At 55.7% G+C, this 23,871-nt stretch overlaps 5 protein-coding genes and 2 non-coding genes across 7 annotated transcripts; 4 read left to right on the forward strand and 3 right to left on the reverse strand.

Moving 5' to 3' along the window:
* Positions 1–540: 540 nt before the first annotated feature.
* Positions 541–2,066, forward strand: POSPLADRAFT_1039206 (hypothetical protein). The gene is made up of 2 exons (XM_024477504.1): positions 541–824; positions 881–2,066. Exons 1-2 carry the CDS (start codon positions 696–698, stop codon positions 1,820–1,822), a joined length of 1,071 nt encoding a protein of 356 aa, XP_024340657.1. The 5' UTR covers positions 541–695; the 3' UTR covers positions 1,823–2,066.
* Positions 2,067–2,334: 268 nt separating this feature from the next.
* On the forward strand, positions 2,335–5,555 carry POSPLADRAFT_1045037 (hypothetical protein; the record flags this gene model as incomplete). Its single annotated transcript, XM_024478666.1, has 7 exons — positions 2,335–2,652; positions 2,726–2,798; positions 2,858–2,916; positions 3,974–4,284; positions 4,543–4,787; positions 4,840–5,255; positions 5,505–5,555. 7 exons carry the CDS (start codon positions 2,335–2,337, stop codon positions 5,553–5,555), a joined length of 1,473 nt encoding a protein of 490 aa, XP_024340658.1.
* A 2,832-nt stretch (positions 5,556–8,387) lies between these two features.
* On the forward strand, positions 8,388–12,713 carry POSPLADRAFT_1179479 (hypothetical protein; the record flags this gene model as incomplete). Its single annotated transcript, XM_024488671.1, has 24 exons — positions 8,388–8,854; positions 8,907–9,060; positions 9,222–9,267; positions 9,559–9,622; positions 9,681–9,747; positions 9,801–10,248; positions 10,353–10,418; positions 10,473–10,539; positions 10,599–10,681; positions 10,805–10,868; positions 10,923–10,935; positions 10,988–11,025; positions 11,217–11,332; positions 11,387–11,462; positions 11,518–11,599; positions 11,654–11,664; positions 11,723–11,774; positions 11,831–11,874; positions 11,929–11,989; positions 12,049–12,081; positions 12,135–12,269; positions 12,324–12,442; positions 12,494–12,550; positions 12,603–12,713. Exons 1-24 carry the CDS (start codon positions 8,456–8,458, stop codon positions 12,711–12,713), a joined length of 2,406 nt encoding a protein of 801 aa, XP_024340659.1. The 5' UTR covers positions 8,388–8,455.
* A 424-nt stretch (positions 12,714–13,137) lies between these two features.
* Positions 13,138–13,225, reverse strand: POSPLADRAFT_t53. The gene has a single exon. It is a non-coding gene; the product is annotated as a tRNA-Leu (tRNA).
* A 342-nt stretch (positions 13,226–13,567) lies between these two features.
* Positions 13,568–13,655, forward strand: POSPLADRAFT_t47. Its single transcript has one exon. It is a non-coding gene; the product is annotated as a tRNA-Leu (tRNA).
* A 250-nt stretch (positions 13,656–13,905) lies between these two features.
* Positions 13,906–17,576, reverse strand: POSPLADRAFT_1073653 (hypothetical protein). Its single transcript, XM_024482630.1, has 27 exons — positions 17,279–17,576; positions 17,177–17,222; positions 17,055–17,118; positions 16,931–16,997; positions 16,423–16,870; positions 16,361–16,365; positions 16,263–16,305; positions 16,140–16,206; positions 16,008–16,079; positions 15,929–15,951; positions 15,816–15,874; positions 15,730–15,765; positions 15,656–15,670; positions 15,574–15,601; positions 15,434–15,517; positions 15,302–15,377; positions 15,167–15,248; positions 15,103–15,113; positions 14,998–15,049; positions 14,902–14,945; positions 14,789–14,849; positions 14,702–14,734; positions 14,515–14,649; positions 14,339–14,457; positions 14,227–14,283; positions 14,101–14,172; positions 13,906–14,046 (listed from the first exon to the last, which is right to left on the reverse strand). Exons 1-27 carry the CDS (start codon positions 17,487–17,489, stop codon positions 14,014–14,016), a joined length of 2,043 nt encoding a protein of 680 aa, XP_024340660.1. The 5' UTR covers positions 17,490–17,576; the 3' UTR covers positions 13,906–14,013.
* Positions 17,577–22,199: 4,623 nt separating this feature from the next.
* POSPLADRAFT_1065359 (hypothetical protein) lies at positions 22,200–23,661 on the reverse strand (the record flags this gene model as incomplete). Its single annotated transcript, XM_024481935.1, has 3 exons — positions 22,200–22,979; positions 23,035–23,254; positions 23,312–23,661. 3 exons carry the CDS (start codon positions 23,659–23,661, stop codon positions 22,425–22,427), a joined length of 1,125 nt encoding a protein of 374 aa, XP_024340661.1. The 3' UTR covers positions 22,200–22,424.
* Between the last annotated feature and the right edge of the window lie 210 nt (positions 23,662–23,871).

Genomic DNA, 23,871 nt, shown 5'->3' on the forward strand with positions numbered 1-23,871 from the left:
CGACCATGCGCTACTTGGTGAGCAGACCATGAGTGAACATCGTAGGTTTTCTTTACCAGCTGAAGCCGATCACAGTCGTAGTGGCTGAGTGACGACCTATCCGACTAGCCTAGCTTGCCCTCCGGTGAGCAGTAGGCACTGTCGCGACTAGGCAAAGTTGTCCGCCACAACGAGTAGCGAAGAGCGAAAAGCAGGTGAAGACAGGCGCCTCGCCACATGCCTGATCGGCTGCCAGGGCGACGGACTGAAAGCGGAAGGGTTCCCATTGTTACGGCCGCTGTTGTTCCTCGCGCTTTGTCGGCAAACTCTGCCACCTGCTTGCCATTTGCTTTTGACAGTCTTATTCTTGGAATTGTATTCGACAGCCAAAGCCAATCACGGGTAACAGCCACCCGTTCCAAGCCACCATTGTCTGCGCAATCCCAATGCATCGCGATCCGCTGACACGGTGGCCCCCATGGCCCATCTGTTCTTGCGTATATAAAGGTCCGTAGGCCGAGCTCCTTCCCCCACTCACCTCTTCTCTCTCCAACCGACGTTGCACGCCTCTCCCGAGCTGCGCTCGTGCCTACTTTCCCTCTCGGCTTCACTCATTCATAGCCTTTCCCCTCATCTCGGAGTTGCTTCCTCACTCTCTGTCCTTGCATTTCCACAGCATCTCCAGTCTTTCCTCGAGCCCATTCCAACACTTCATAATGGTTCAGCTCTCCACCAAGTTCCTCATTGCCGTCTCCGTGGCTGCCGTCCATGTGCACGGTTTGCCCTTCACGAAGCGCATCGCCCAGACGATCGCAGATTCGACGACCAAGTGGGTCGCTGCATGTGTATGTCCCAACTGCCTCCTCTCCGCGCTTGCCTTAACCGTTTCTTCCAACCACAGGAAACCGCCGGCGGAGGCTCCCAGTGCAACACGGTCTCCGTGAACGCGTTTGAGACGCTACTCATCGCCGCGGGCGTCTGCGACCAGCAGAACGCCGCCGACTCTATGGTCGACCTTGCCAAGCAGCTCAACAACAACCAGGACATGATCACGCTCGCGCAGATATTCGTGCAGCAGCCGCGCAACACGCCCAACTCCCTCGCGGTGCCCTACTGCCAGCAGGCACCCAACAACACCGAGCTGAACGGCCTGTACCAGTGCCAGTTCCAGAGCGCGAACCAGAACCAGTTCGTCGGTGGCCTCGCGGTCGGCGCAGCAGGCACGATTCCCTTCGGCCTCAGCGCGCCCTTGTCCCCTCTCGGCTCCTGCCCCGCGAACCCGTCGGGGCCCATCACCGATAGCGCGCAGCTCGTCGACATCACGCAGAACCCGGGTACCGGCACGACCTCCACGAACACGGGCAGTAACGCCGCGAGCGCCACCGCAACCGGGACGGCGTCTGCAGTCTCTGCGTCTGCCTCCGCCACCGGCGACGATGGCGACGACACTGACGACAACTCGTGCGGTGCCGCGTCCGCCACCGGCGGCGAGGCCATCGCTACTTCTGTCGCCACCTCAGCCGCCGCTAGCTCCACCGCCTCCACGTCTTCTTCCGGCTTCAAGCTCTCGAACGGCCAGGCCGCGCAGAAGCTGAACGCGCAGTTCGCGAGCCTCACGGCGGGCTCGTCGTGCACCTCGGGCACGGACGCGTGCGTCGGCGGGGCCTTTGCGCAGTGCGTCGACGGCGCGTACGTGACGCAGAGCTGCGGGACGGGTGTCTCGTGCTTCGCGCTGCCGCTCGTGAACAGCCCAGGCACGTCTATCACCTGCGCGACGGAGGCCGACGCGACGTCGCGCATCGCGGCCACGGGCGCGACGGGCGGCCTCACAGGCAGCAACTAGGCACTGAACTCGCTTGTCGCGTTGGACTGGAGGGAGTGTGGTTCGGGAGCCACGCCTAGTACCCACGGTCCATTTGTTTCTCTCGCATTGCATTGATCTGCATACATGATTCACGTTCACGTTCACGGGCATTCGCACTCGCAGCAATGTTTGTAGCTCTAGTCTCACTCGCATTACGGTTCTTGACGGAATGCTGGCGCTATGTTTTGTAGCATCACGAAGTCAATAGGTTATGTTTCTTTTTAAACGGTGTGATGCTAGGCCTTTGAGTTGTCATGGTGGTAGTCCTCGTCGCCACTGTTTGTCTGAATGAGAATGATTTCCCTGAGCGCATTGCACAACATACTTGCAGTCATCGTTCCCGCCTTCGCCCGTGATCGCCACGGTCATGTGGCAGCGAGGTGGCGGGGAGGGGTTGTAAGCGCCGGATACATCGACTCTGTCTTTCTGTCTGCGAACGGTGCTTGCTTTATCTCGACCGCCCTAGATCTAGAGCACCTGCGGTCGCCCTAATGCTCAGACTGAAGCCCCGCTTGCCCCGGCTACAGCCTCCTCACCGCCATGCATCCACGTCCTCAGTAACCCCTTCTGCCCGCTCGCCCCCCTCCTCGCTGCGTACCGGTCTGTACGCCTCTGCGCTCCTCCTCTCCACCGGTGTCTTCGCCGCGTACTACTTCGACTCGCGCGCCGCGCTGCACAGATACGTCGTCACCCCCGTCCTCCGGCACACCCTCGACCCGGAGACCGCGCACCGGCTCGCCGTGCGCGTCCTCGCGAGCGGGTGGGCGCCGCGCGACACCCGGCCGGACGACGAGGTGCTCAGGACCGAGGTGCGTCCCCGCGCGGCCTCTGCATGCGGCGCCGCTGCTGACCTGCTGATCTGCTGATCTGCTGTGCTGGCAGCTCTGGGGCGAGGAGCTCGCGAACCCGGTCGGCCTCGCGGCGGGCTTCGACAAGCACGGCGAGGCTGTCGACGGTGAGCGTGAATGTCCTCCGGGCGTGCAGGCTTGATGTGAAGGCGCAGCGCTGTCGCAGGGCTCTTTGATCTCGGGTTTGGCTGGGTGGAGATCGGGAGCATAACCCCGAAGCCGCAGGTGAGCTCTACATGTTTGTCCATACGGTCGAGGAGCGAAGCGGCGCTCGTCAGTGTTGTGGTATTGGGCCTATGAGAGAGTGCGAGTACCAGCCTACCGGTCTGTGCTTTCTCGTAGGCTGTTAGGGCACGTGCACACATTTCAGGGTCAGTGGAGGCCGAGAGCGGCCTTGTCCTGGAGCAAAGGGGTTTTTTGTCGCAATGTTGTAGGCAAGAAGCCTCCTCTCAATACCTCATGGAGCTGGGTTGTTTTCTACGAGGTCGAGTCGGCGTATAAACCAGCGTTGACACACTAGTCCGTCAACTTTGTGACGTCCAACCCAAAGCCAACGTTTTGCTGACTAGAATGTTGTACGTGCTGCGTACTTCCCGGTGTATGCGCGTTATGTCCCTCCTCAGAGCGTCGTGCGCTGTACCCGTGCCATATTCTTTCATGCCCAGGCTTTGTAGGCTGGCTCCTGATCGCGCCACTACTGGGTATGAGACGTAAGATGGAGACGCTGTCTTGGTGGCCTCGAGTTATCTTTGGAACCGGTATGTTTCACTATAGATTACCACGCTACATGCGGGTACACACGGTCGTCCACTTCCGTAGGTGTTCTTTGCGGCACCCTTCGAATCAATTAGAGCGAGATGCATGCTGCGCAAAAGTTCTCTCACACCCGTATTCCGCGCGGTACCGCGGTGTCTACATCCGTTGATACTCTTCGTGGCGCACTCTCCCACTCGGTCTCAACTCTAAAAATTATGAGACAAACGCTGCTAGAAGCTCTTTCATTGCCGGAGTCTCATCGCGTGTGTTCTAGTACGCTTCTGGTTGCGTAACGTGGCGACAGTGCATATGCACCTTCCTATTTGCGCATGCTGTATAAACCTGCACATGCTCCCTTAAATGATTCCGGCTTCATCAAAAGCCCATGCTTCTAGTCAAAAGGTTGTGCGGGATCATTCCTGATACCAAATTAGGCTCTCCCTTTCTACTCTGTTTGTTGCCCCACTTTCCTTTTCCACGTGCTCCTTCCGCCTCGTGCACATACTGAATCCGTCTCCGCTTGCAGCCCGGCAATCCGCGCCCGCGCATGTTCCACCTCGCGAGCGACGATGCAGTGATTAACCGATACGGTTTCCCATCGGACGGACACACGCTGGTGCTCGCACGACTGCGCGCGCGCATCTCGCCGTTCATACAGCCTGACGCAGCGTCACATGCCTCGCTCCGCCCGGGCGCGCTCCTAGCGGTGAACCTTGGCAAGAACAAGACGTCCCCCGCAGACTCAGCCGCCGACTTCGTCGCGGGCGTGCATGCGTTCGCACCGTACGCGGACGTGCTCGTCGTCAACGTCTCGAGCCCGAACACCCCCGGACTTCGGTGAGTGCTTCGTTCCATCTCATCCTATTCCCGTCGCGCGCGCTATCTTTCTCGTATCACCGGAGATTGCGCCTCCATGTGCGCTCACGCCCAAGGCTCCCACGAGACATTCGCGCTCGTCTGGCCGCTCATGATCAGCGGCGCCGGGCTGTCTTCTTTCGGCATGCAGATAACGACGCGCTCATGCTTCCAAGCTCACGCTCGCGATCACTCCGTGGCGCGTGCCTGTAGCTCACAATCGGTCACCTATTTTGACAGATCACTCCAGGGGCGCGAACAACTGCAGACGCTGCTCGACAGCGTCACGCGCGCGCGTGACGAGGTCGTCGCGTCCGCGTCGGCCTCGGGCGAGCCAGTTCGCCGCCCGCGCCTGTTGCTCAAGATCGCGCCGGACCTCGAGGAGGCAGAGGTCGCAGACATCGCCGCGGTCGTGCGCAACAGCGCTGTCGACGGCGTCATCGTGAGCAACACGACCGTGCGCCGGCCGGACAACCTCATAGACCGTGCGTAGCCGTCGTCCGTGCTGTGTCCGCCAGCCACTAACACCCGGCACAGCGAACAAGGCGGAGGCGGGCGGATTGTCGGGGGCGCCGCTGAAGCCGTACGCGCTCGCGACGCTGCGTGCGCTGCGCCGCGCGCTGCCCGCGCGCGTGCCGGTCGTGGGCTGCGGAGGCATCGCGAGCGGCGCGGACGCGCTGGAGTTTGCGCGCGCGGGCGCGGCGGCGGTGCAGGTGTACACGAGCTTCGGGTACGACGGGCCCGGCGCGGTGCGGCGGATCAAGGACGAGCTCGCTGCGGCGCTGCGGCGGGAGGGCACGACGTGGGACGCGGTGGTGCGGGAGGCGGTGGAGAGGCTCAGTCTGCCGGAGGGGGAGGGGAAGGTGGAGGGGAAGGGGACGATCAGGCAGCTAACGGAGGAGGCGGAGGAGCTGATGCGGCTGGTCGACGGGCTGGCGGCACAAGCCAGCAGGGTGGTGGAGGAGGCGGCGGAGACGGCGTTGCCGCCTGAGGTCGCGGTGATCCCTGCGGTTGTGGATACCGCGTAGGCGTTTGGTGGATGACAGGCGGTCAGGTTCCGATAATCTTGGGACCGGTGTAAAAATCACTCATTATTTAGTCGGTGTTTGCGCACTGCTAGCAAAACACGGCCGTTGGGAGGTAATATGTGACCGACCAGCATCAAAGGCAGGTCGACTCCGGTATATGCGTCGATTGACCAGGTTTCGATATCCGCTATGGGCATACAGCTTGGAAATCTACTGGTGTCATGAGGGACCGGGGCGCCACCAGAGAGACGGTGCTGCCTGACTGTGGCATTTTGTCTTTGAACCTCCACTCAAAACGCCGTCGGGAGAAGGAAGGCTCGCCAGCCACCACGACCGGATTGTGCCTCTGATGCAAAGCTATAAGAATATACGGTAGGTATACAGAGTGGTACCTGACACTGATATTTTCTGGATAGGCACATATCCAGTGGCGTCGGATTCCGCCATTGTGCGAAGCGGCCTAACACTGTCAGATAAGTCCGGGTATTATGGTTCTAGCAATGAATGGTGCCCCTATAGATCGCCAAGTTTGAGACGGTGCAACAACCAAGCACTCCGCTGCCCTCAAAATTATATGAAGTCCTATGTTCTCATATGCCTACTTACCTTCAGGGCGAACGGACGACTCGCTGAGGAGTCTCTTCTCCCAAGCGATCTGAAGGCAATGTCGTGCCCGAGACGGCCTGTGAGCCATAGCCCACTGGGCAAGAGCTCGTCCCCTGGCCCTGCGTGGATCTTTAAATCGGCACTGTTACATTGATGTGACAAGGTGCTACCTGACCACCATATAAGAGCACATAAGGGGGGTCATCCGCTAGTCAAACATAGAATGTGCCTGTATTTCGGCAAGTACGCTGGCAGCCCATAGTCGGCTTCTGCATCAAGAGATAGCGCTGTACTAACATGTACGCGCATCAGTGGGTCGATCGGTTCGAGACGGCGGCCTGCGCCCGTTTGGGGCGGTCGGCGGCCAGTGGGCCTCTCTGGCCCTTCTGCCGGATCATCATTGAGTGATACGGTATGTCCGATGCGGCATGTCGCAGTTGGATGAGAGTGAGTGTGCGTGAAGCTTGCTGTGAGAGCCTGAGACCTTCGACAAGTCTGAGTCTCGGTTGGCAGGCGAGATACGGACGCGAAGCAGCCGAGACAACGACAACCAGAGCACCGCGAGGGCAAAGTTTGAGGGTTGCTGATAGAATGGAATATGATGCGGAATGTTGAAACGAGCAGTAGCTGCTGTTGCCCATCATCGCGAAGTGCGTTGCGCGAATCAGCGACCTCGACCTACCGTAGCTTGGCGGAGGCGTCTTCCATGCACGTCGCCCTTATTACCCTTTTGTCTTTCCGCCTAATCCCATCTCGACGGGAGGGATATGATATCTGCTATCGAATTCGAGCGATTACCGCAAGTAAGGTACCGTTAGCACCGTTGTCGTTTACCATATGCGGCGCCGACGCAAGCAGAGAGGATACCTACCCAACCTGACTCAGCGAGCCGTTGCCATGCATCGGTCGTGCGCACATCTGTGTGTTCTTAGTATTAGTGATGGCGAGACGGTCCATGAGGGAAAGTATGTTTGCTCGCGGACTTGGAATGATGTGTCATTTCTTTTTTGGGACGCGCTACATCGTAGATCCGAAGCATACATATGACAGTTCAAAGGCTAGGAACATACCCAACATGAAAGATTCACAATACACATAACGAAGTGGGTGCTATGTCCACATCTGAGGTCGCAGAATCATATTCTATAGCTTCGAACAGTGCATACATTGACAGACTGCAAGGCCGAACCTGGACGTTTGAACCTGAAACGGGAGACGGTCGCGTGCTAGAGGTGGTCGCGGCGCCGCCGTTACCAGGGCATTCGATCCAGGCATTTTCGCCGTCAGAGGATCGTTTGGAAGCTCGCAACATCTGGAGGCGTCGGTCTCGTGCATCGAGATCAGACCTGGTCAGATGCGATGGAAGAGCGTGATGGAAGACAGCGACTCGCGATTCGCCATTCTAACTATTCCTGTGCGCGATCTTATCTGATTACTGCGTGATATGCGTAAACTGATCGCGGGAGCTTCTTGATCGTGGAACGGCGGGAGGGAGGACGGGCGGGTGGAGGCATAGAGAATTGTTTGCTGGGAGAATGCATACGAGGGCTCGCTTCCATGCATGCAGGTCGCGTGCATGGGCGGGGAGAGCCAGCCGTCACTAGTGTGCGTCACATTCCGTGCACATGCGTGACATTGACGAAAGGTGGTAAATGTCAATACAGAAACGTGTCTTCCTGCTTTGGCCGAATTTGAAACAATGACGCCGTTGACAAGGGATCCGTCAGAGGCGATGCCCAGCGTTGGGATGACGCAGTGCACCCGCCTTCCATTTGCAGTCTTGGAAGACGTCTCGTCGGGATCCGTCGATCGTCAGCTTCTATTTCCTTCTTGCCTGTCTAAGCATGAGTATAAATACAAGGAGCTCTCGCTGAGAGCTTTGAATTCACCCTCCCCCCACTTGCTTGCTTGCGCCCATGATGCCTCTCGTCTCGCTGTCGTGATACGTTACTTTCGCAAGCCGCCATCCAGTGTCACGTCTGTCACACAGGACGCTAATAAAGATTCTGCGCTAAATAAATCCTGACCGCTGGGCGCTCTGGGTGCTCGGCTATTCTGTTACAGCTGAGTGTATGCGGGGAAGGATGGAGCGAATGCCAAGCGGCTAGGCGCAGAGCAATGCGGCCGTGGGCGTCGTCGCTGTGAGCCCGTCGACTGCCAGCGAGTGCGCCCAGGGTGATGCGCTGCTATGCTCCGTGGGATGGCCAAAGGCGAATGGGCTGCAGAAGGACGCCGGGAGGGCCCGAGAAGCAGGTCTCTCGAAGCATTCTTGACTAGACGCCGGACACTACTGTGGGAGAGCATGCGGCACCGATCATATGCACGGGCTTCGCGCGACTGGTGCATATCGCCATGTCAGGAACTCAGGAACGACTCAAATGGCTCTGCGATTAGCACCTCCCCTCCCCGTGATTCCGTCTGTCTCTACGCGTTGCTACTTATCTCCCGCCGTCCTCAGGCGGCCTCTGGCTTTCCCTCTTTCCCGACCGTGCTGATCTTCCAGTCGCGCCCCGCTCGCCATGCCCATGGACCATGAGCTCGCGCCCGTCGGCCCCCGCGACGCCGCTCAGTACATCGCCCAGCTAGACCGTAGCGACCTCGCTCGCTACGCCGCGGACAAGTCAGACTTCCTCGACGGCTCTCACTACCCCTCCGAGGAGAAGCTCCATGACCTCGCCTCTGTCACTACTGGCAGTCAGTACCGCTTCGGCCAAGAGTTCCAGCTCGAGGGCCAAAACCGCTACTTCCCCCAGCCTGATGGTGAAATCGAGGAAGACAAGGTCCTCGAGACTGCCGAGGACTTTTCGCGTGCCCTCGTCAGCTCCGAGGACGACCCAAACTTGCCTATCCACACATTCCGCATGTGGTTCACCGGTCTGGGCCTCGCGGTCTTCGGCGCCGTGCTCGGAATGCTCTTCGTGAGTGGTCGTGTGCCGTCTGTACTGCAGCACCGGCTCATGCTTCCCTTAGCAATTCCGACCGCAGGTCATCTCTGTCTCAGCGTTGTTCCTCCAGCTGCTGGCGTATATGCTCGGTCGTTTCTTTGAGGCCGCCATCCCCGGGCCTCACAGCCGCTGGCATCGTGATAACTGGTTCTGGAACTGGCTCAACCCAGGCCCCTTCAGTGAGTACTAGTTCAACATCGTTTGTTCCGTCGCCAAGTTCGGGCATACACCTCCTACGCGCTTACCATGGCGCACTATTTCCCCATCTGTTCTTCCCCCGAGCAGAACTTTCTCACCCGTATTTTGCTGAATGATCCTAATCATCTCTTTCGCCCACCAGATCTAAAGGAGCATGTTGCTGCACAGATCATGGCCAATACCGCTGCGTATGTACCTTCCTCATAGTTGTCCCTTTGTTCAGTCAGTTAAATATCTGCTTGACGCTAAGAGCGTGGAGCTGGTCTACCGTCCGCACGTATTAGCGCTCATAGGAATGGGCATGGGCGCGCTTCGCGGAGCGACGCCAGTTCCCCCACTATTGGGCGATACGCGCTCAATCATGCATTCGATGAGCCACTGCTCCGGCGCTGTGTTTGCATCGATTGACGCAAATCGATCAACCTCTTTTTCCCTCTGATACTTTCGATTGAATATCACACCAACACTTTCTTTATTAGGACTGCCGCTCAGGCATGCTTCGTCTTTGCCTCTGACGATCTCTTCTACGGCATCACGGTCAATGTGAGTCGCGTGCCATTTTCTCTGGACGTGTGCATCCATTAATATCCGCGCGCCGCAGCCCGCAAATGCTATCTTCACACTCCTTGCATCCCAACTGATTGGCTATGGCTTCGCCGGCCTCTTCCGTACGTCGCATCCGTGCACGTACCCGTTCTCCCACTGACATTTGCGCATGTAGGGGCGTTCCTGGTGTACCCCACCGTCATGCTGTACCCGCACAACCTAATCTACGTCGGACTCTTTGACGTACTGCACCGGTACAAGGGTGAGATGTTGCAGGGCAAACGGCTGCGGTTCTTCTGGGTCGTGACGGGCGCGGTGTTCGTGTGGGAGTGGTTCCCGGAGTGGATAGCGCCGCTGCTTGGCTCGTTCAACATTGTGTGCCTGTGCGCGCGCAACTCAGACTGGGTGTCGTACATCTTCGGCGGCGCCGAGGCAAACGAGGGCATGGGTCTGCTTGGCTTTGGCGTCGACTGGGCGAACATCACGAGCAGCCCATTCTACACGCCACTGTCCACGCAGCTCTCGAACTACGTTGGTTGGATGATCAACTACTTCCTCCTGCCTGCGATTTTTGCCGCGAACGTATGGCACTCCCAGAATTTCCCATTCATCTCGCAAAACCTGTGAGTCCGGGATCCTTCCACGGGGCCTGCTTGCTTGACACTGACGCTTCCATTCCTTCAGGTTCTGTAAGTGACCATGTACGCTGAGTAGAAGTCTACACGAGTCTCACTACGATGTCGTCCACAGTCGAGAACGGCACTGTCTACAATCAAACCCTTATTCTTAACCCGTTAGTGTCTCCGCGGCTCACTCAATGTGTATTATCTCACCGACAGTCCCACAGGGATCAGTCGCTCAACCACACCGCAGTCGCGATTTACGGCACGCCGTGGCTTAGCGGATCGACTGTCGTACGCTCACTTCATTCATGTCCGCCCAGATATGCGCTCATGCCGTCGGGTCGTTGCAGATCTATAACCTTGGCGTCAATATGTCCATTGGCGCGTGCTTCATGCACATCGCATTGTGGTACGGCAAAGATGTGCGTTTGACGTCTCAACCTTATCTCGTCTTGTTGACGCTGACAGCGGATTCTTTCACGTGCGCACAGATTGCAGGTGCCTTCCTAGATTAGTACGTTACATCTCGGCGCTGTGTAGCCCTGGAGGCTGCGAGACTCACAGCGCGTTCCAGCTTCCGTCGCAAGCCGATAGATGATTTGCACTACCAGAGGATGCGGGTGAGTGCGACCTCCCTTCATCAGCGCGAATAAGTTGCTTATGACCTTGCATAGATGTACAAAGAGGGTGCGTAACCTTGCGTTTACTTCTGCGTTTCGCGGCTCATGTCCCTACGTAGTGCCCATGTGGTGGTATGGTGCCGTCATCATTGGAGGTGTGTTACCTAGTCACATCGCCTACTTTCTGTCTTTCTGACCACCACTCCTCGGCAGCATTCATAACAGCAAGTGCGTTCGTCACTCCGACCGCATGCGTTACAGGCATTTCTTAACATTTCGCACAGTGGTCTGCTCGTACACCGAGGATTCTGGGTGTGTTGTGTCCCTATTCCTACATTGGGACACCAGTTCGCTCATGCAGTGTTGCCCCCTGCGTGCAGTCTCCCATGGTGGGCACTCATCGTAGCACTCCTCGTCGCAGGCATATGCCTGCCGTTCTACGGCGCGATGTGGGCCATTGCCGCGTAAGTCGTCGGCTCGCACTGTCTGTCGTTTCACTGGGGACTAACATCAATTAGGTTCACGCCCGTCATTGCGGAGATGTTCCAGATGCTCGGCTCGGCGCTGATTCCCGGCTCCTCGCAGGCGAACATGGTATGCGCTTTCACGCTTGTGTAGAATTTAATGTGCTTATTTATGCCATGGAAAGTACTTCGAGCTCTACTCTAGCCAGACGCTTGTCCAGGCAGCAAGCATGCTTGGCGACCTGAAGCTCGGTCAATATACCAAACGTAAGTCTGATTGCCAGTCTTTGCTTTGACTGATGGCTGATCATGTTTCCTTAGTCCCTCCCAGGGTGAGTGTCTTGAAGATGACCGTCTGATAAATCGGAAGAAACTGACAGCATGTTACAGACAACGTTCGCTGTACAAATGTCAGGGGCGATTGTCGGCTCATTGCTTAACTGTGCGTCTTACCGAATCTCATCCTGTGATGCTACGCAATGCTTACCTGACTAATAGACGTCATTATGCAGTCCGTGGTCAAGAATGAACGTGCGATTTTGGTATGTTCTACGCGAGGCTGGTACTCTGGCGATAGCGTCTCATGAGCGTTGCAGCTGGCCAACGAGGGTACACGTCTATGGAGCGGACAGCAAGTGCAGTCGTACAATGCGAACGGTACGTGTTTTGTAGCATCTAGTATTGCTCCGCATCGTCTCATGCGCACGTGTACGTAGCTATCCTCTGGGGCGCTTTCGGAAGGGAAATGTGTACGTGGAGTGTCACCAATGTCCATCTGACTTTCCTAACGAGGGCCGTGCAGTTGGTCCTCATGGGCCGTACTTCATTGTTCCCCTCGGTGTCCTCATCGGCCTTGCTCTGCCCATCGTCCCCTGGGTTCTGTACAAGCGCTACCGCTGGGAGTGGCTAAAGCTCATCAACATGTCCGTGCTGGCCTGTACGTTTTGCCTAGTATGCTCCATTGCGTCGTCTCACGTCTGTTGCCCCTAAGACAACGTCGGTGATCTTGCCGGTGGCACAAATGGCTACGTCAACACAATCATGGTTGTCGGACTGGCCTCGCACTTCTATATCCGTAAATTCCGTGCAGGGTGGTTCCGGAAGTACAATGTAGGTTTTCATGCATGTCCTTTGGACTGCGCTAACAGCAGCACTCTGTAGTACCTCTTCGGAGCCGCTGTGGACGGCGGCGCGCAGATCTTCGTCTTCATTTTCTCTGTGCGTCCAATCTCAACCTGTGAATTTGATGGTCACTTATGCATCATTTTAGTTCGCTCTTGCGGGTGCCGGGGGCCTAACAGTAGCGTTCCCCAACTGGGCTCTGAATCCTGCTGGAAATGCGGTAAGTATCCGATACGTAGATACAGGGGCATCACGCTGACGGATGTTTCATGCTAGGACTACTGCAAAGTGACGTCTTGAATTTCTGTAGCTTACCGTGACAATTTGGCCGCCTTGTGTACGAGTGTTGTACTGCGTAGCATGAGGCCATGTAATTGCTAGATTTTAGTTATGTAGGAGGTTATACCGCATGTTGTGTTGTCATTTGTCTCCGTAGAAATGCGCCACCACGGCATGGCGTATGAGAAAACATCGAGCAGTGCCCTCAGAGTAGGGTGAGCGAATGCCGCAGTGCAAATTATACATTATACACTGCAAACCAACACAGAACCAGGTCCAGGCCTCAGCCTGACCTGCTCTGCAAATACGCTTTACCATTGGTCAGCGAAAAACCCGGAGTATAATAAGTAATTGTAAGAGATCTACGACAGCAGGACAAAATGATACATTATGCATATCAAGCATGATGAGAGTGGGATTCGAACCCACGCCCTTTCGGACCAGATTTCGGCAACCTTAGTCTGGCGCCTTAGACCGCTCGGCCATCTCACCTGACAGCGTTTATCAAAATAGTTTTTTAATTATATGTACCAAGGTTGTGCACTGCATACACTATGTGTTTACTGTCTGCCATTTGTTTACCTTGGAGTCGTAAACATGAACTAAACAGTTGGAGCCTCTGCTGTGTTGAAGCTCACTCTCTATAATTTAAACCAGTCTGCATAGTGATCTGTGAAGTGATTATCATATGAATGGGGATTTTTACTTGTCACCATTGACAATCCAGTCTCATCAATATTGTGAGCTGGTGTCGGAATGCATTTGAGAAGGGGCTACAATGGAATGTCACTATATGCATACCCACATCATATGCAATACACCGCCGAGAATTATGGTGAGATGGCCGAGCGGTCTAAGGCGCCAGACTAAGGTTGCCGAAATCTGGTCCGAAAGGGCGTGGGTTCGAATCCCACTCTCATCATGCATGCCACGTCTCTGTATGCTTTTGCTGTCGTAGATCTCTTACAATGCAAGGGCTTACTTATCCTACTCTCACCATGGAGGAGGGTTGACAGCTTGTATTTTTGTGAGGCTAGATAACGCAAAGCAACCTTTCCTATCTTTATGGTACATGCACACCGCACATTGGACACAGCATGACGACGCTTGTTGTACTTGTGGTCTTCACACCTGTTAAGCATATACACTGAATGATGGTCGCAACGTATCATGAACTTATACCAAACGAGATTACGCAATCTATTAGCGCACTACATGTCCATATCATACAGCCTCCGGGTTAACTACGAAGTACAAAGGTAATCCCAGTGCCAAGTAACTCAACCTTCTTGATCTGTCACTTTACAATAATCCTGTGGGAGAGCGACGTGAGTTTCGTGGATCGCAGCAACGAGGGAGCTACCTACTGCGTTGCCTACAGGGTTGAGAGCCCAATTCGGGAAGTTCACAGTGACGCCGCCCGCGCCAGCAAGAGCGAACTGACACAGACAATCAGACATGTCAAGGCAGTATTTGAGGGACCGTGCGCTTACAGAGAAGATGAAGACGAAGATTTGAGCCCCTCCGTCGACGGCGGCACCAAAGAGGTACTATCAAGGGCATGTCGTGAGCAACGTGCAGGCGACAAGCTATAGCGAGACGCACGTTGTACTTCCTGAACCATCCCGCACGGTACTTGCGGATGTAGAAGTGCGAGGTGAGACCGATCGCCATCCACGTGTTGATGTAGCCGTTGGTTCCGCCAGCAAGATCACCGATGTTGTCTGCGGAGGCGACATGCTCAGCTGACACTAGACACCGCACAGGTACGCGATACGCACATGACAGCACGGACATGTTAACGAGCTTGAGCCACTCCCACTTGGTCTTCTTGTACAACAGCCATGGGATGAAGGGCAGGGCAAGGCCAATGACGATCCCAAGGGGCACGACGAAGTACGGACCTTTGGGGCCATCTAGAAATGACGTATGAGCTTACACGGCAATATAAGTGTGGATGGGCCGCACAGATTTCCTTTCCGAGAGCACCCCAGAGAATCGCTGCAAGACTCGTCAGGCTTAATGCTCAAGGGAGTATAAGACAAAACAAAATACCATTGGCGTTGTACGACTGGACCTGCTGTCCACTCCATACGCGAGTACCCTCGTCGCTTAGCTGACGAATACGTGAGCCGTAGTATGTCAGCCGCAACTGATAAATTACTTACAAGAATGCTGCGCTCATTGGAGACAACATCCTGCATGATGACGTCTATGGGCTGCGTCAATGACTTCCTCAAGAGTAAACATAGAGAAGAACTAACAGTTCAGCAGTGCTCCAACAACCGTGCCGGCTATCTGCACGGAGAACGTGGTCTATACAACAACTATTAGCTAAGCGCACTCCGTACTTCCATGTTACAACATACCCTAGGAGGGACTGTGTGACGAGAGTCAGAACCTGGCATTGATAACACAAAAACATAAACTTACGCTTCGTGTATTGGCCAAGCTTCAGGTCGCCAAGCATGCTGGCGGCTTGGACGAGCGTCTGGCTGGAGTAGAGCTCGAAGTACTGGATACAGCCATAAGCCACTTTCGATCCGGAACGGACAAAGCTGCGCATACCATGTTGGCCTGTGATGATCCCGGGATGAGAGCGGATGCGAGCATCTGGAACATGTTCGAGATGACAGGCGTAAACCTGGAAGCACATGGCCGTCAGACAAATACACGAGGAGCAAGAGCAATGCAACATACGCCGCGATCGCCCACATGGCGCCGTAGAAGGGGAGGCAAAGGGCGGCGATAATGAGGCCGACGATGAGAGCCCACCATGGGAGGCTGCGCAGAAGCACTTAGCATCGACCTCTGCTCTCATCCAATCACACAGGACGTACCCAGACTTCTCCGTGTATGCGCACACCACTGTTGCACACGGTCAATGCCAGAACTTTACCACGATGCTCGCGGAACACGTACTTGCGGTGATGAAAGCTACCGATCATATATTTTAACACCGTCTGCATATTAGAATATAGTAGACGATAACGCACCACCAAGCGTGACGGCACCATACCACCACATGGGCACTGTGCAACCCTGAGTGTACAATAGCGCACTAAGTGAGAATATCACGCACCTTCCTTGTAGACGGCCATGCGCTTGTAGTGATGATCGTCAATGGGTCTGCGGTGGACGCTGTATCTATGGTGAGATCTCTGGTATTGGAACGGCGGAGCAGGGATCACTCACTAGTCCATGAACGCCGTCCAGATCTAAGGGCGTGTCAGCACATACACCAGAACTGGCTATATGCATGGATGAGACGTACATCCTGCCCGTACCACAACGCGATGTGCACAATGCATGCGCCAATTGACATGTTTATGCCCAGGTTGTAAATCTACGAAAGGGGCAGGATAAGCACATAGATGAGTATGGCAGAAGGAGGATGCATACGTACCACTGTGGAGCCACTCTGCCAAGGCTGGCCGTAGATCTCGTACGCGGTCTTGTTGAGAGACTGGTCGCTATTAGAACGTGCGTCAGAACAAAGATGCCGTACATGAATCTCAGTGATGCCTACGGGTTGAGAATGAGACTCTGATCGTAGATCGAGCCGTTCTCGACTGGAATGCAGTTCATCGTAAGTACTTAGATCAGTAGTGGGCTACCATTACGCACAGAATCTATCAATAGGTTGTTATGAGCATTTATACTCTTGAATAAGATCCAAAATGACGTACAGGTTCTGGGAGATGAACGGGAAGTTCTGGGAGTGCCACACGTTCGTGGCAAAGATGGCGGGAAGCAGGAAGTAGTTCACCGCCCAGCCGACGTAGTTCGAGATCTGCGTCGACAGCGGCGTGTAGAACGGTGCGCTCGTGATGTTCGCCCAGTCGACGCCAAAGCCGAGCAGGCCCATGCCCTCGTTCGCCTCCGCGCCGCCGAAGATGTACGACACCCAGTCCGAGTTGCGCGCGCACAGGCACACGATGTTGAACGAGCCCAGCAGCGGCGCGATGTACTCCGGGAACCACTCGTACACAAAGATGGCGAGCGTAACGAGCCAGAAGAAGCGCAGACGCTTCCCCTGCAGCATCTCGCCCTTCGAACGATGGAGCACATCGAACAAGTTGACGTAAATCAGGTTCTGCGGGTACAGCATGACCGTGGGGTATACGAGGAAGGCGCCTGCATGGCCGGAGGGCGCTGTGTCAGTCGATTAGAGGAATATATGCGCCCTTTACTCACGGAACAGGCCCGCAAATCCATAACCGATCAACTGGGATGCAAGCAGGGTGAAGATGGCGTTGCCAGGCTGCCGAAAAATCAAGTCAGCATATTGACGCGCATATAGTCACCGAATGTCACTGACGTTGACCGTAATGCCATAGAAGAGGTCGTCAGATGCGAACACGAAACATGCCTGTGCTGCGGTCCTGTCGATCACACCCGATCAGATCGACGCGCACATACGGGACGATAGGCGCGACGTACGCAGCAGTGTTGGCCATGATCTGGGCGGCGACATGCTCCTTGAGGTCTGTCGACGGTCAGCTTCACGTTCACGTCGGTCGACACGAGTACAATAAGACGCACTGAACGGGCCCGGATTCATGAAATTCCAGAACCAATTGCCGGTGTGCAAGCGGCTACCTGGGCCGGGGATGATGACCTCAAAGAGGCGACCAAGCATGTACGCCAGCAGCTGGAGGAACAGCGCCGACACGAGAATGACCTGTGGTCGGAATTGGAAGAGCATGCCCAGCACGGCACCGAAGACGGCGAGGCCGAGGCCGGTGAACCACATGCGGAACGTGTGGATGGGCAGGTTCGGGTCGTCGTCGTCGCTCACAAGGGCACGCGAGAAATCCTCGGCAGTCTCGAGGACCTTGTCGCGGCCGCGGCCGTCGTAGAGCTTGTCGTCGACCTCGACCTCGTCGGCGGACTGGCTGGCGATGGAGCCCATCTTCTCGTCGAGCTTCTCATTGCTCGCCGTCTTCTCCGGGTACTGGGGAAGAGACTCCAAGAGGTCTGCGGCGGTATGGGCGTCGACGGGGCCGAGCTCGTGGTCGATGCGCGTCATGGCGGGCAGACGGGGGTGCTGCGACTAGGGAAGCAGAGCGAGGAAGACACGGCGGACGAGGAAGCGGGGTAGATAAAGCGACCGGGGAGTAGACGCCGTCAGAGGCATCATGGGCCCAGCGTGCCAGAGACAGGCTGTCGTTCCTGGAAGATGTTGCGAAAAGGTGGAATTGTAGATAGCATATGGAGACATCTTACCTGCACCGCATGCTCACCCTGTCATCTTCCTTTATGGGCGTCTCAATATTACTCCGCCGATACGATCCCGGCCCTCCCGTCTTGCCCGGCTTCCCTGGGCTGCAGCACCAGTACTTACCGCGGGGCTGCACGCTGGTGAGCGCTGTTGCTCGTTCCTACTGCGGACGAATAGTTCTGATATGATCGAGTTTATCAAAATCACGGCCACCGCCGGCAATATGCATTGCAACCAGAAGTCCACCAGCCTGTGAAACTAGCTTCGAACCATACCGTTGCATCAGGTAGTCTGCGTGCGCGGGGGATGGCATCAAAGGCCAAGCTTGACGAAACCCCGCTCTGGGTGCCGTGCTCGTCGTCCCAGGCAGCATATGTAAATGCGCCACCGTGAACGCAGGACTCCCGTTTGGGGTCGTGTGCTGAGATAAGATCCTCTACCCGATCCGCGATATTTGCGCACCACAAACGATCGTCGACAATTGGCTCCGGCAACTCGCCGGGGTCCTCGCCGTCTATTAATATGCCGTGACAAAATCTGGACGGTTTGTAAATGTAAACCGGACTCTGAAATGGACCCGCTAGAGGGTGGACAAAGTCAGTAACAAGCGACGAACGAGGGCGGGAATGAATGAGGTAACCAACGAGGAAAGAGCGGGGCTTGATGTGACAGTCCAGACTCTTTAGCGTCTAATCTAGTTAGACCGGCCGCCTGGCCGACGAAATAGAGAGGTCGATTCTATTCTGCAGTCGCGTCCAGACCGGAAAGGTATCCACTATGCTGCGAAATTCCTGAATAGCGGATCTGAAGATGGAATGAATATCAACATGCAGGCTGCCATGGGGCATGTGCAAAATTTCAGCGAACTAGGAGATGGAAGGAGAAGTCCAGCGTGCAAGTGACCGAGTAGCTCAAGATGACTAAGTATAGTAACCCGTGGAACAGAATTAAGGCAAACCTCGGTCTATAGTCATATTGGCGCCCATTGGCGTCACACAACGTGTCGCGGTGCCAGATCTGACGTGAGGACCCCAGGACACTATTCTCTTCCCCAGCTGGACAGCTCCTCGAACCTCGTCCGGCGCCGCATGCTCCCGCTCTTTCGCGCCAGACAAGCTCCTGCCGTTGCTTATCGCGCATTTGCTTGAGCGCCAGCCAGCCTGCATTGATGCAACGATTTATTCTTGCCAGCGGCGTTTCACCCTCGTCTGGTACCTACAGGCTTTGCTAGGTTCCCGCCGACCCTCCAGGGCAGCCGAAAGTCGCAGCCGAAACGCTGAATCTGTTCCTTGGCAGCACAACTGCAACAAATCTCATGAGAATTTTCGACGTTTCCCGTGACTAGCTCGCTGTCCAGTATCCCCTGACGCTGGCCGCCATTATCATTCCAGTTCTGCCCGGCATCGAGCACCATTGCTGTGCGTTCCTGGATGGGCATGTCCCTGTCTCACGCACACGACCCAGCCGACATCACACGGCAGGTCCGCGACTCTGGAATGCGCCACGGTTCGTCACCGACGCGACGACGGTCTCCTGTCACACGAGCTCTTCCATGTGCTCGGCCCTGAGCCTCATCGTGCAGCAGGCAACAATCGTCAACGTTGCCCTTGGCCACGAATGCGTTTGAATGACACCATGCCTTGGAGGCCACGAAACACATCTCCATCGCCACTCGAGCGCGACATGGCGCAATTGCACGCGGACCATTGGCTGTCATCGATGGGATCGTGCACGCCCGCCCTCGAGCATGTCCGGCCTTATTCCAGAAGCCGCGCCACCCATACGATGTCCGCCGGAGCATGGTGCCGAACTCGGTCCCACGAAGCATCATCGTGCCCTCTTCCGGACGACCAGTTTGCAAATTGCGAAACAAACTCTCCGAGTGGCGGCAAACACGTCAGGCACGCCTTTAGCTTCCTTATCGCTCCTTCACCCATTCGGAGACGCCATTTGGCAGGACGCTCGCGAGCCTCGTAAAACCATCGCTGCATACCATTTAAGCTTACTCCCAGGCACGCACAATCATGACATCTTTGTGATCTGTGACGCGACTGCACGGTCTCCCAGAGTCCCCGGCTGTCCGGACCCGGCGCGCGTAGTCGCAGGTCGCAGGTCAGCTGGAGCTGTCTGCCAACAAACATGGGTCGGCAAACCCGTGACATGCTGGCATGACATTTTCGAGCGGTAAGTCAAAGCCCCTGAGCCTATTATTGTGCCTCTGCACATGCAAAAGATACCATTTATATTGGCACCTCCCCCACAAACCTAATTTTAGTCTGGGAGCAGGTTCCTCAATGCCCCGTTTCATGACGCGATTGGATTAGAAGTAGCTACTGATAAATCTTCGATCAGGTACGCCAGAGATTAGTGCTTTTGCATAGCTAATCATGTCTATTCTTAGACAGTCCAAGCCTGCTTATCTGTTCTCCTTCGCTAGGCTTCGGTCCCTGCAAGACATAAAAATACGACCTCTACCTACATACGTGGAAACGTATCTAGAAGTCAACTGCGCTCAGCTAGGAGAGTATGCCAACGAGATAGGGGAAGACTTGGCGTCTGTCCCGGGGTAGTTGCTTACTGAAAAGGCAAAGTTGGCACCGAGAACTCAAGACCGAGTTCTTCGGTGAGAGCGACACTAAGAATAGTGCGTCCCGCGCTCCCGTTTATTTTCGTATGCTTCCCACCCTGCGCTCTTCGATGCTGCTCGTTCGTCATGGTCAAGGTGTCTTGCGGTTCCGATGGAATGTAAAGCGTCGAGGTGCCCAATGTTCAAGCGCGCGTTGTTCCTGCACGCAGCGTATAAAATCAGCAGCGAGTCTCACATACGCTTTCCTTGTCGTTTACAGTTGAGCCCATTGCATGCCATGCTCTGATATTCTTCAATTCACGCAGGATGCGTCTGCACAGCTCCTCGTACACCACATGCAGGCCACTGTCATCGTCTATCATATGTGCCAGCGTCACGACTGGCGCGCAACGAACAGCGCGCAAATTGTGCGCCCAGAATCCGGTCATTACCCTGTCTAGTGGGCAGGCTGCCCGGGCTGTCATCGAATTGGCTGCTAATGGAATGCCGTGTGTGCACGCGTGCATTCTTACTGCGACATCTGGCATGTCGCATTGATCAAGAGTTCGTTCCGGATCAACTCGGCTGAAGCGGGGCGCGGTTCAATCCCAACGAGCAGCCTCACCGGAGGCCGGGGATGCAGTACATATCAGAGGAACAATGTGTCCGTTTTCGCTGGCGATCCAAGCTTCATCTGATTCGTCGCATCCCCGGAAGGATGTATGGCATACGCCCTTGCGTTGTGCAACGCTCGAGCTGACAACCGAAGCAAAAGGAAGCCCTTCCAGCGCGGCCTTATGTAATGCGCCGTGCTTCCTGCAACGGAGTGACATGCCACTCTCTTGTGCACCCGTATGCTTGATGCAATTGTCAATGAACGTTGAACGTTAACGTTCGTGCTTTACCGGATTGAGAAGCCCGCTGTCTGCCAGCGGCTTGGCAAGAAGGCAAGACGGCCATATGCTCGTTGACATCTTGTTCTTAATCTATATGCAACTGTTATCGCGCGGTGATTCGGCCACATTACCCATATTGCGCTGGCGATGTCTGTCGTATTGATGAATTTCAGTGATCTGACGCAGCTTTGAGTGTGAGGACATTATGTTACATACAAATGATGAAGGCGAGGCTTGCGGATTTTTACGTCAAAGGTGGCAGGCTCATCAAGGGTTGCGCATTGACGAAGGGTCTATGCGCATGTGGACAAAATTACATCTGCGAGGCCCTTTGTATGTAATCTACGTTCTGTCTGCCTGAGATAAGCATCGCTTTACACACGCCTGTCGTTTCCACACGGCGACCTATACTCATACATAGCCAGCGACAAATGCAGTGTGGGAGTGCTGCGCACGTCCGAGTAGGAAATATATATATGCTGCAGCACCGAAAAGGTGGGCGCTTTGCGAACGAACGAGCGAGCGGTAAGAGTCGAGCAGCCCCACTTGCAAGCTGCTGCGATCAGCAAGATCGAGTCCTCGATCGCTCATGAGATCTGCATCCGGGGCGATCGAGGCCTGACATGGCACCAGAGCCGCGGGCTCTGGCAGTCGTTCATTATAATCTCCTGTATATTCAAGGCTACTTGGTTCAAGATGAATCAGTCGGAATACTCCTGAACACGCGGGGACACATGTAGCCCCGCCACTTTGGGGTGAATCCCGTGTAGCAGTACTCTGTGCACGGAATGACATCATCTTACTTCTATAATTATGAACACAGACCCTGACAGTGGATAAGAATACTCGACATTTACATTAATTAATACATTCATGTTCATTGGGGGACGGATCGGGGGATGGTTGCATAGATAGGCCGTCTCGCCCAGCGAAGGGATAGGACTCACAGAACTCTCCACGCCTTTACGCTGGCGCGCCACGGGATGACTCGCATTCTCCTATGCATCAGCCACCCAAACGGAACCACGACGGCACCTGCTTCCATATCCGCTCGCGCTCGCGTGCCGCCCACATCTCCAGTGCGCGCGCGCACGCGTGGCATTCTGAGAACTCTGCGCTCTTCAGCTGCCCGAGCTCCTCCGCGACGTACAGCGGGTCCGCGCATCCGCGCTCGCGGTCGAACAGGTAGTGCTGCGTCGCGAGCGCAACGAGCTCCTCAAAGTCCTTCCGGCACGCCGCCGGTGTCGCGCACACGCGCTCGGAGGATGCGCGCCGGTAGTGCGACGCTGCGCATGCAAGCATGCTGTTTCGGTGCTCACGCGGCTGCGAGGCGTGCATCATCCCCTGGATGAGGCCAGATACCGCATGCTGGGATGCCTCCTTGCCGAGGGTCAGTTGCTGGATGTCGTCTGCGCACAGTGTGGGTGTGCGCGACGCCGGGCCGAGGGGCTCGTCCTCGCCGGGCTCGAATATTTGCAGGTAGTGATATCGGGAGAGGTCGTAGAAAGCGGAAGGTAGCAGCTCAGGTACGTAGACCTCTCTTGCTAGGTTTATCACATCCTGAAACCGGATTGAACGTCAGGAACATGACAACAGTTACAATGGAATTGCTTACAACCGGGGACGGGAAGCGGAATCCACGGTGCATTCCAGTCTCGAGCTCATAGATCCGAGCTAGATCTTCTCGAGCGTCCCAATCCGCGAGGCTCAATGGCCAAGCCACACGCAGATGTGCAATGGCCGTTTTGCGGAGCGATTCAAGGACATATTTGTCGGCCAGCCGAAGAATTCCCGAGACCATGCGGAAATCCTGCCGATCATTATTTCCAAACCAACTGCACGACAGTATGTCAATATGTACAGGCGCCAGGATGAAACACCACACCACTCACGGACCGTCATACAGTGCCTTCAGAAGGTGAGCGAGATCTTCCGCTGAATCATGCATCACCAGGAGCGGGCAACCCTCGAACATTTCCGCATTTGGTAAGCTGGCAGCAGGAACGGGCGAGTCGGCCTGTGCTGGGGGCTGGGACAGAGAGAAGAGGTCGCGGAAGAACGTGGACTTGCGAGACAGCTGCGATATGTGCACGCGAAAGAGCGTGTTCTCAGCGCGAAGAACGACTGAGCCGTCCGAGAACCAGAATTCGTGATGTCGCGTGAGAGCGAGAGTGACATCGGCGGGGCTCTCCAAGATGATGTCTTGAGCAATCTGGTCTGACGAGCTTGACGCACGCGCCATATCTGAGGAACCCATATGGGTGTCGGTATCTTGTATGGCGGAAGGCGTGGGGATGCCAGGCAAGCTTGATGTTGGCTTAATTTCTGACATTGTGCACGAAGGAGAAGGAAGAGAGCAAATGCATAGGACCTGCGCACTAGTATATGCGGTGTCTATGTAATGATTGTTGTCGGAACAAGGTCATCATGTTGACCCTCTGCTAATGAGTTA

The sequence above is a fragment of the Postia placenta genome, assembly GCF_002117355.1.
Source record: "Postia placenta MAD-698-R-SB12 unplaced genomic scaffold POSPLAscaffold_4, whole genome shotgun sequence".
NCBI classification, from domain to species: Eukaryota; Fungi; Basidiomycota; class Agaricomycetes; order Polyporales; family Adustoporiaceae; genus Rhodonia; species Rhodonia placenta.

Bases quoted from the DNA above. Each gene is read 5' to 3' on its own strand.
- POSPLADRAFT_1039206 (XM_024477504.1), top strand. From the start codon at position 696: ATGGTTCAGCTCTCCACCAAGTTCCTCATTGCCGTCTCCGTGGCTGCC. The intron at 825-880 runs GTATGTCCCAAC...TTCCAACCACAG, and splicing joins CCAAGTGGGTCGCTGCATGT to GAAACCGCCGGCGGAGGCTC.
- POSPLADRAFT_1073653 (XM_024482630.1), bottom strand. From the start codon at position 17,489: ATGTGGTTCACCGGCCTCGGCCTCGCCGTCTTCGGTGCCGTGCTGGGC. The intron at 14,946-14,997 runs GTTAGTTCTTCT...CGCAGCCCATAG, and splicing joins TGTTGGAGCACTGCTGAACT to ACGTCATCATGCAGGATGTT. The intron at 14,650-14,701 runs GTGCGGCCCATC...CGTCATTTCTAG, and splicing joins TGCTCTCGGAAAGGAAATCT to ATGGCCCCAAAGGTCCGTAC.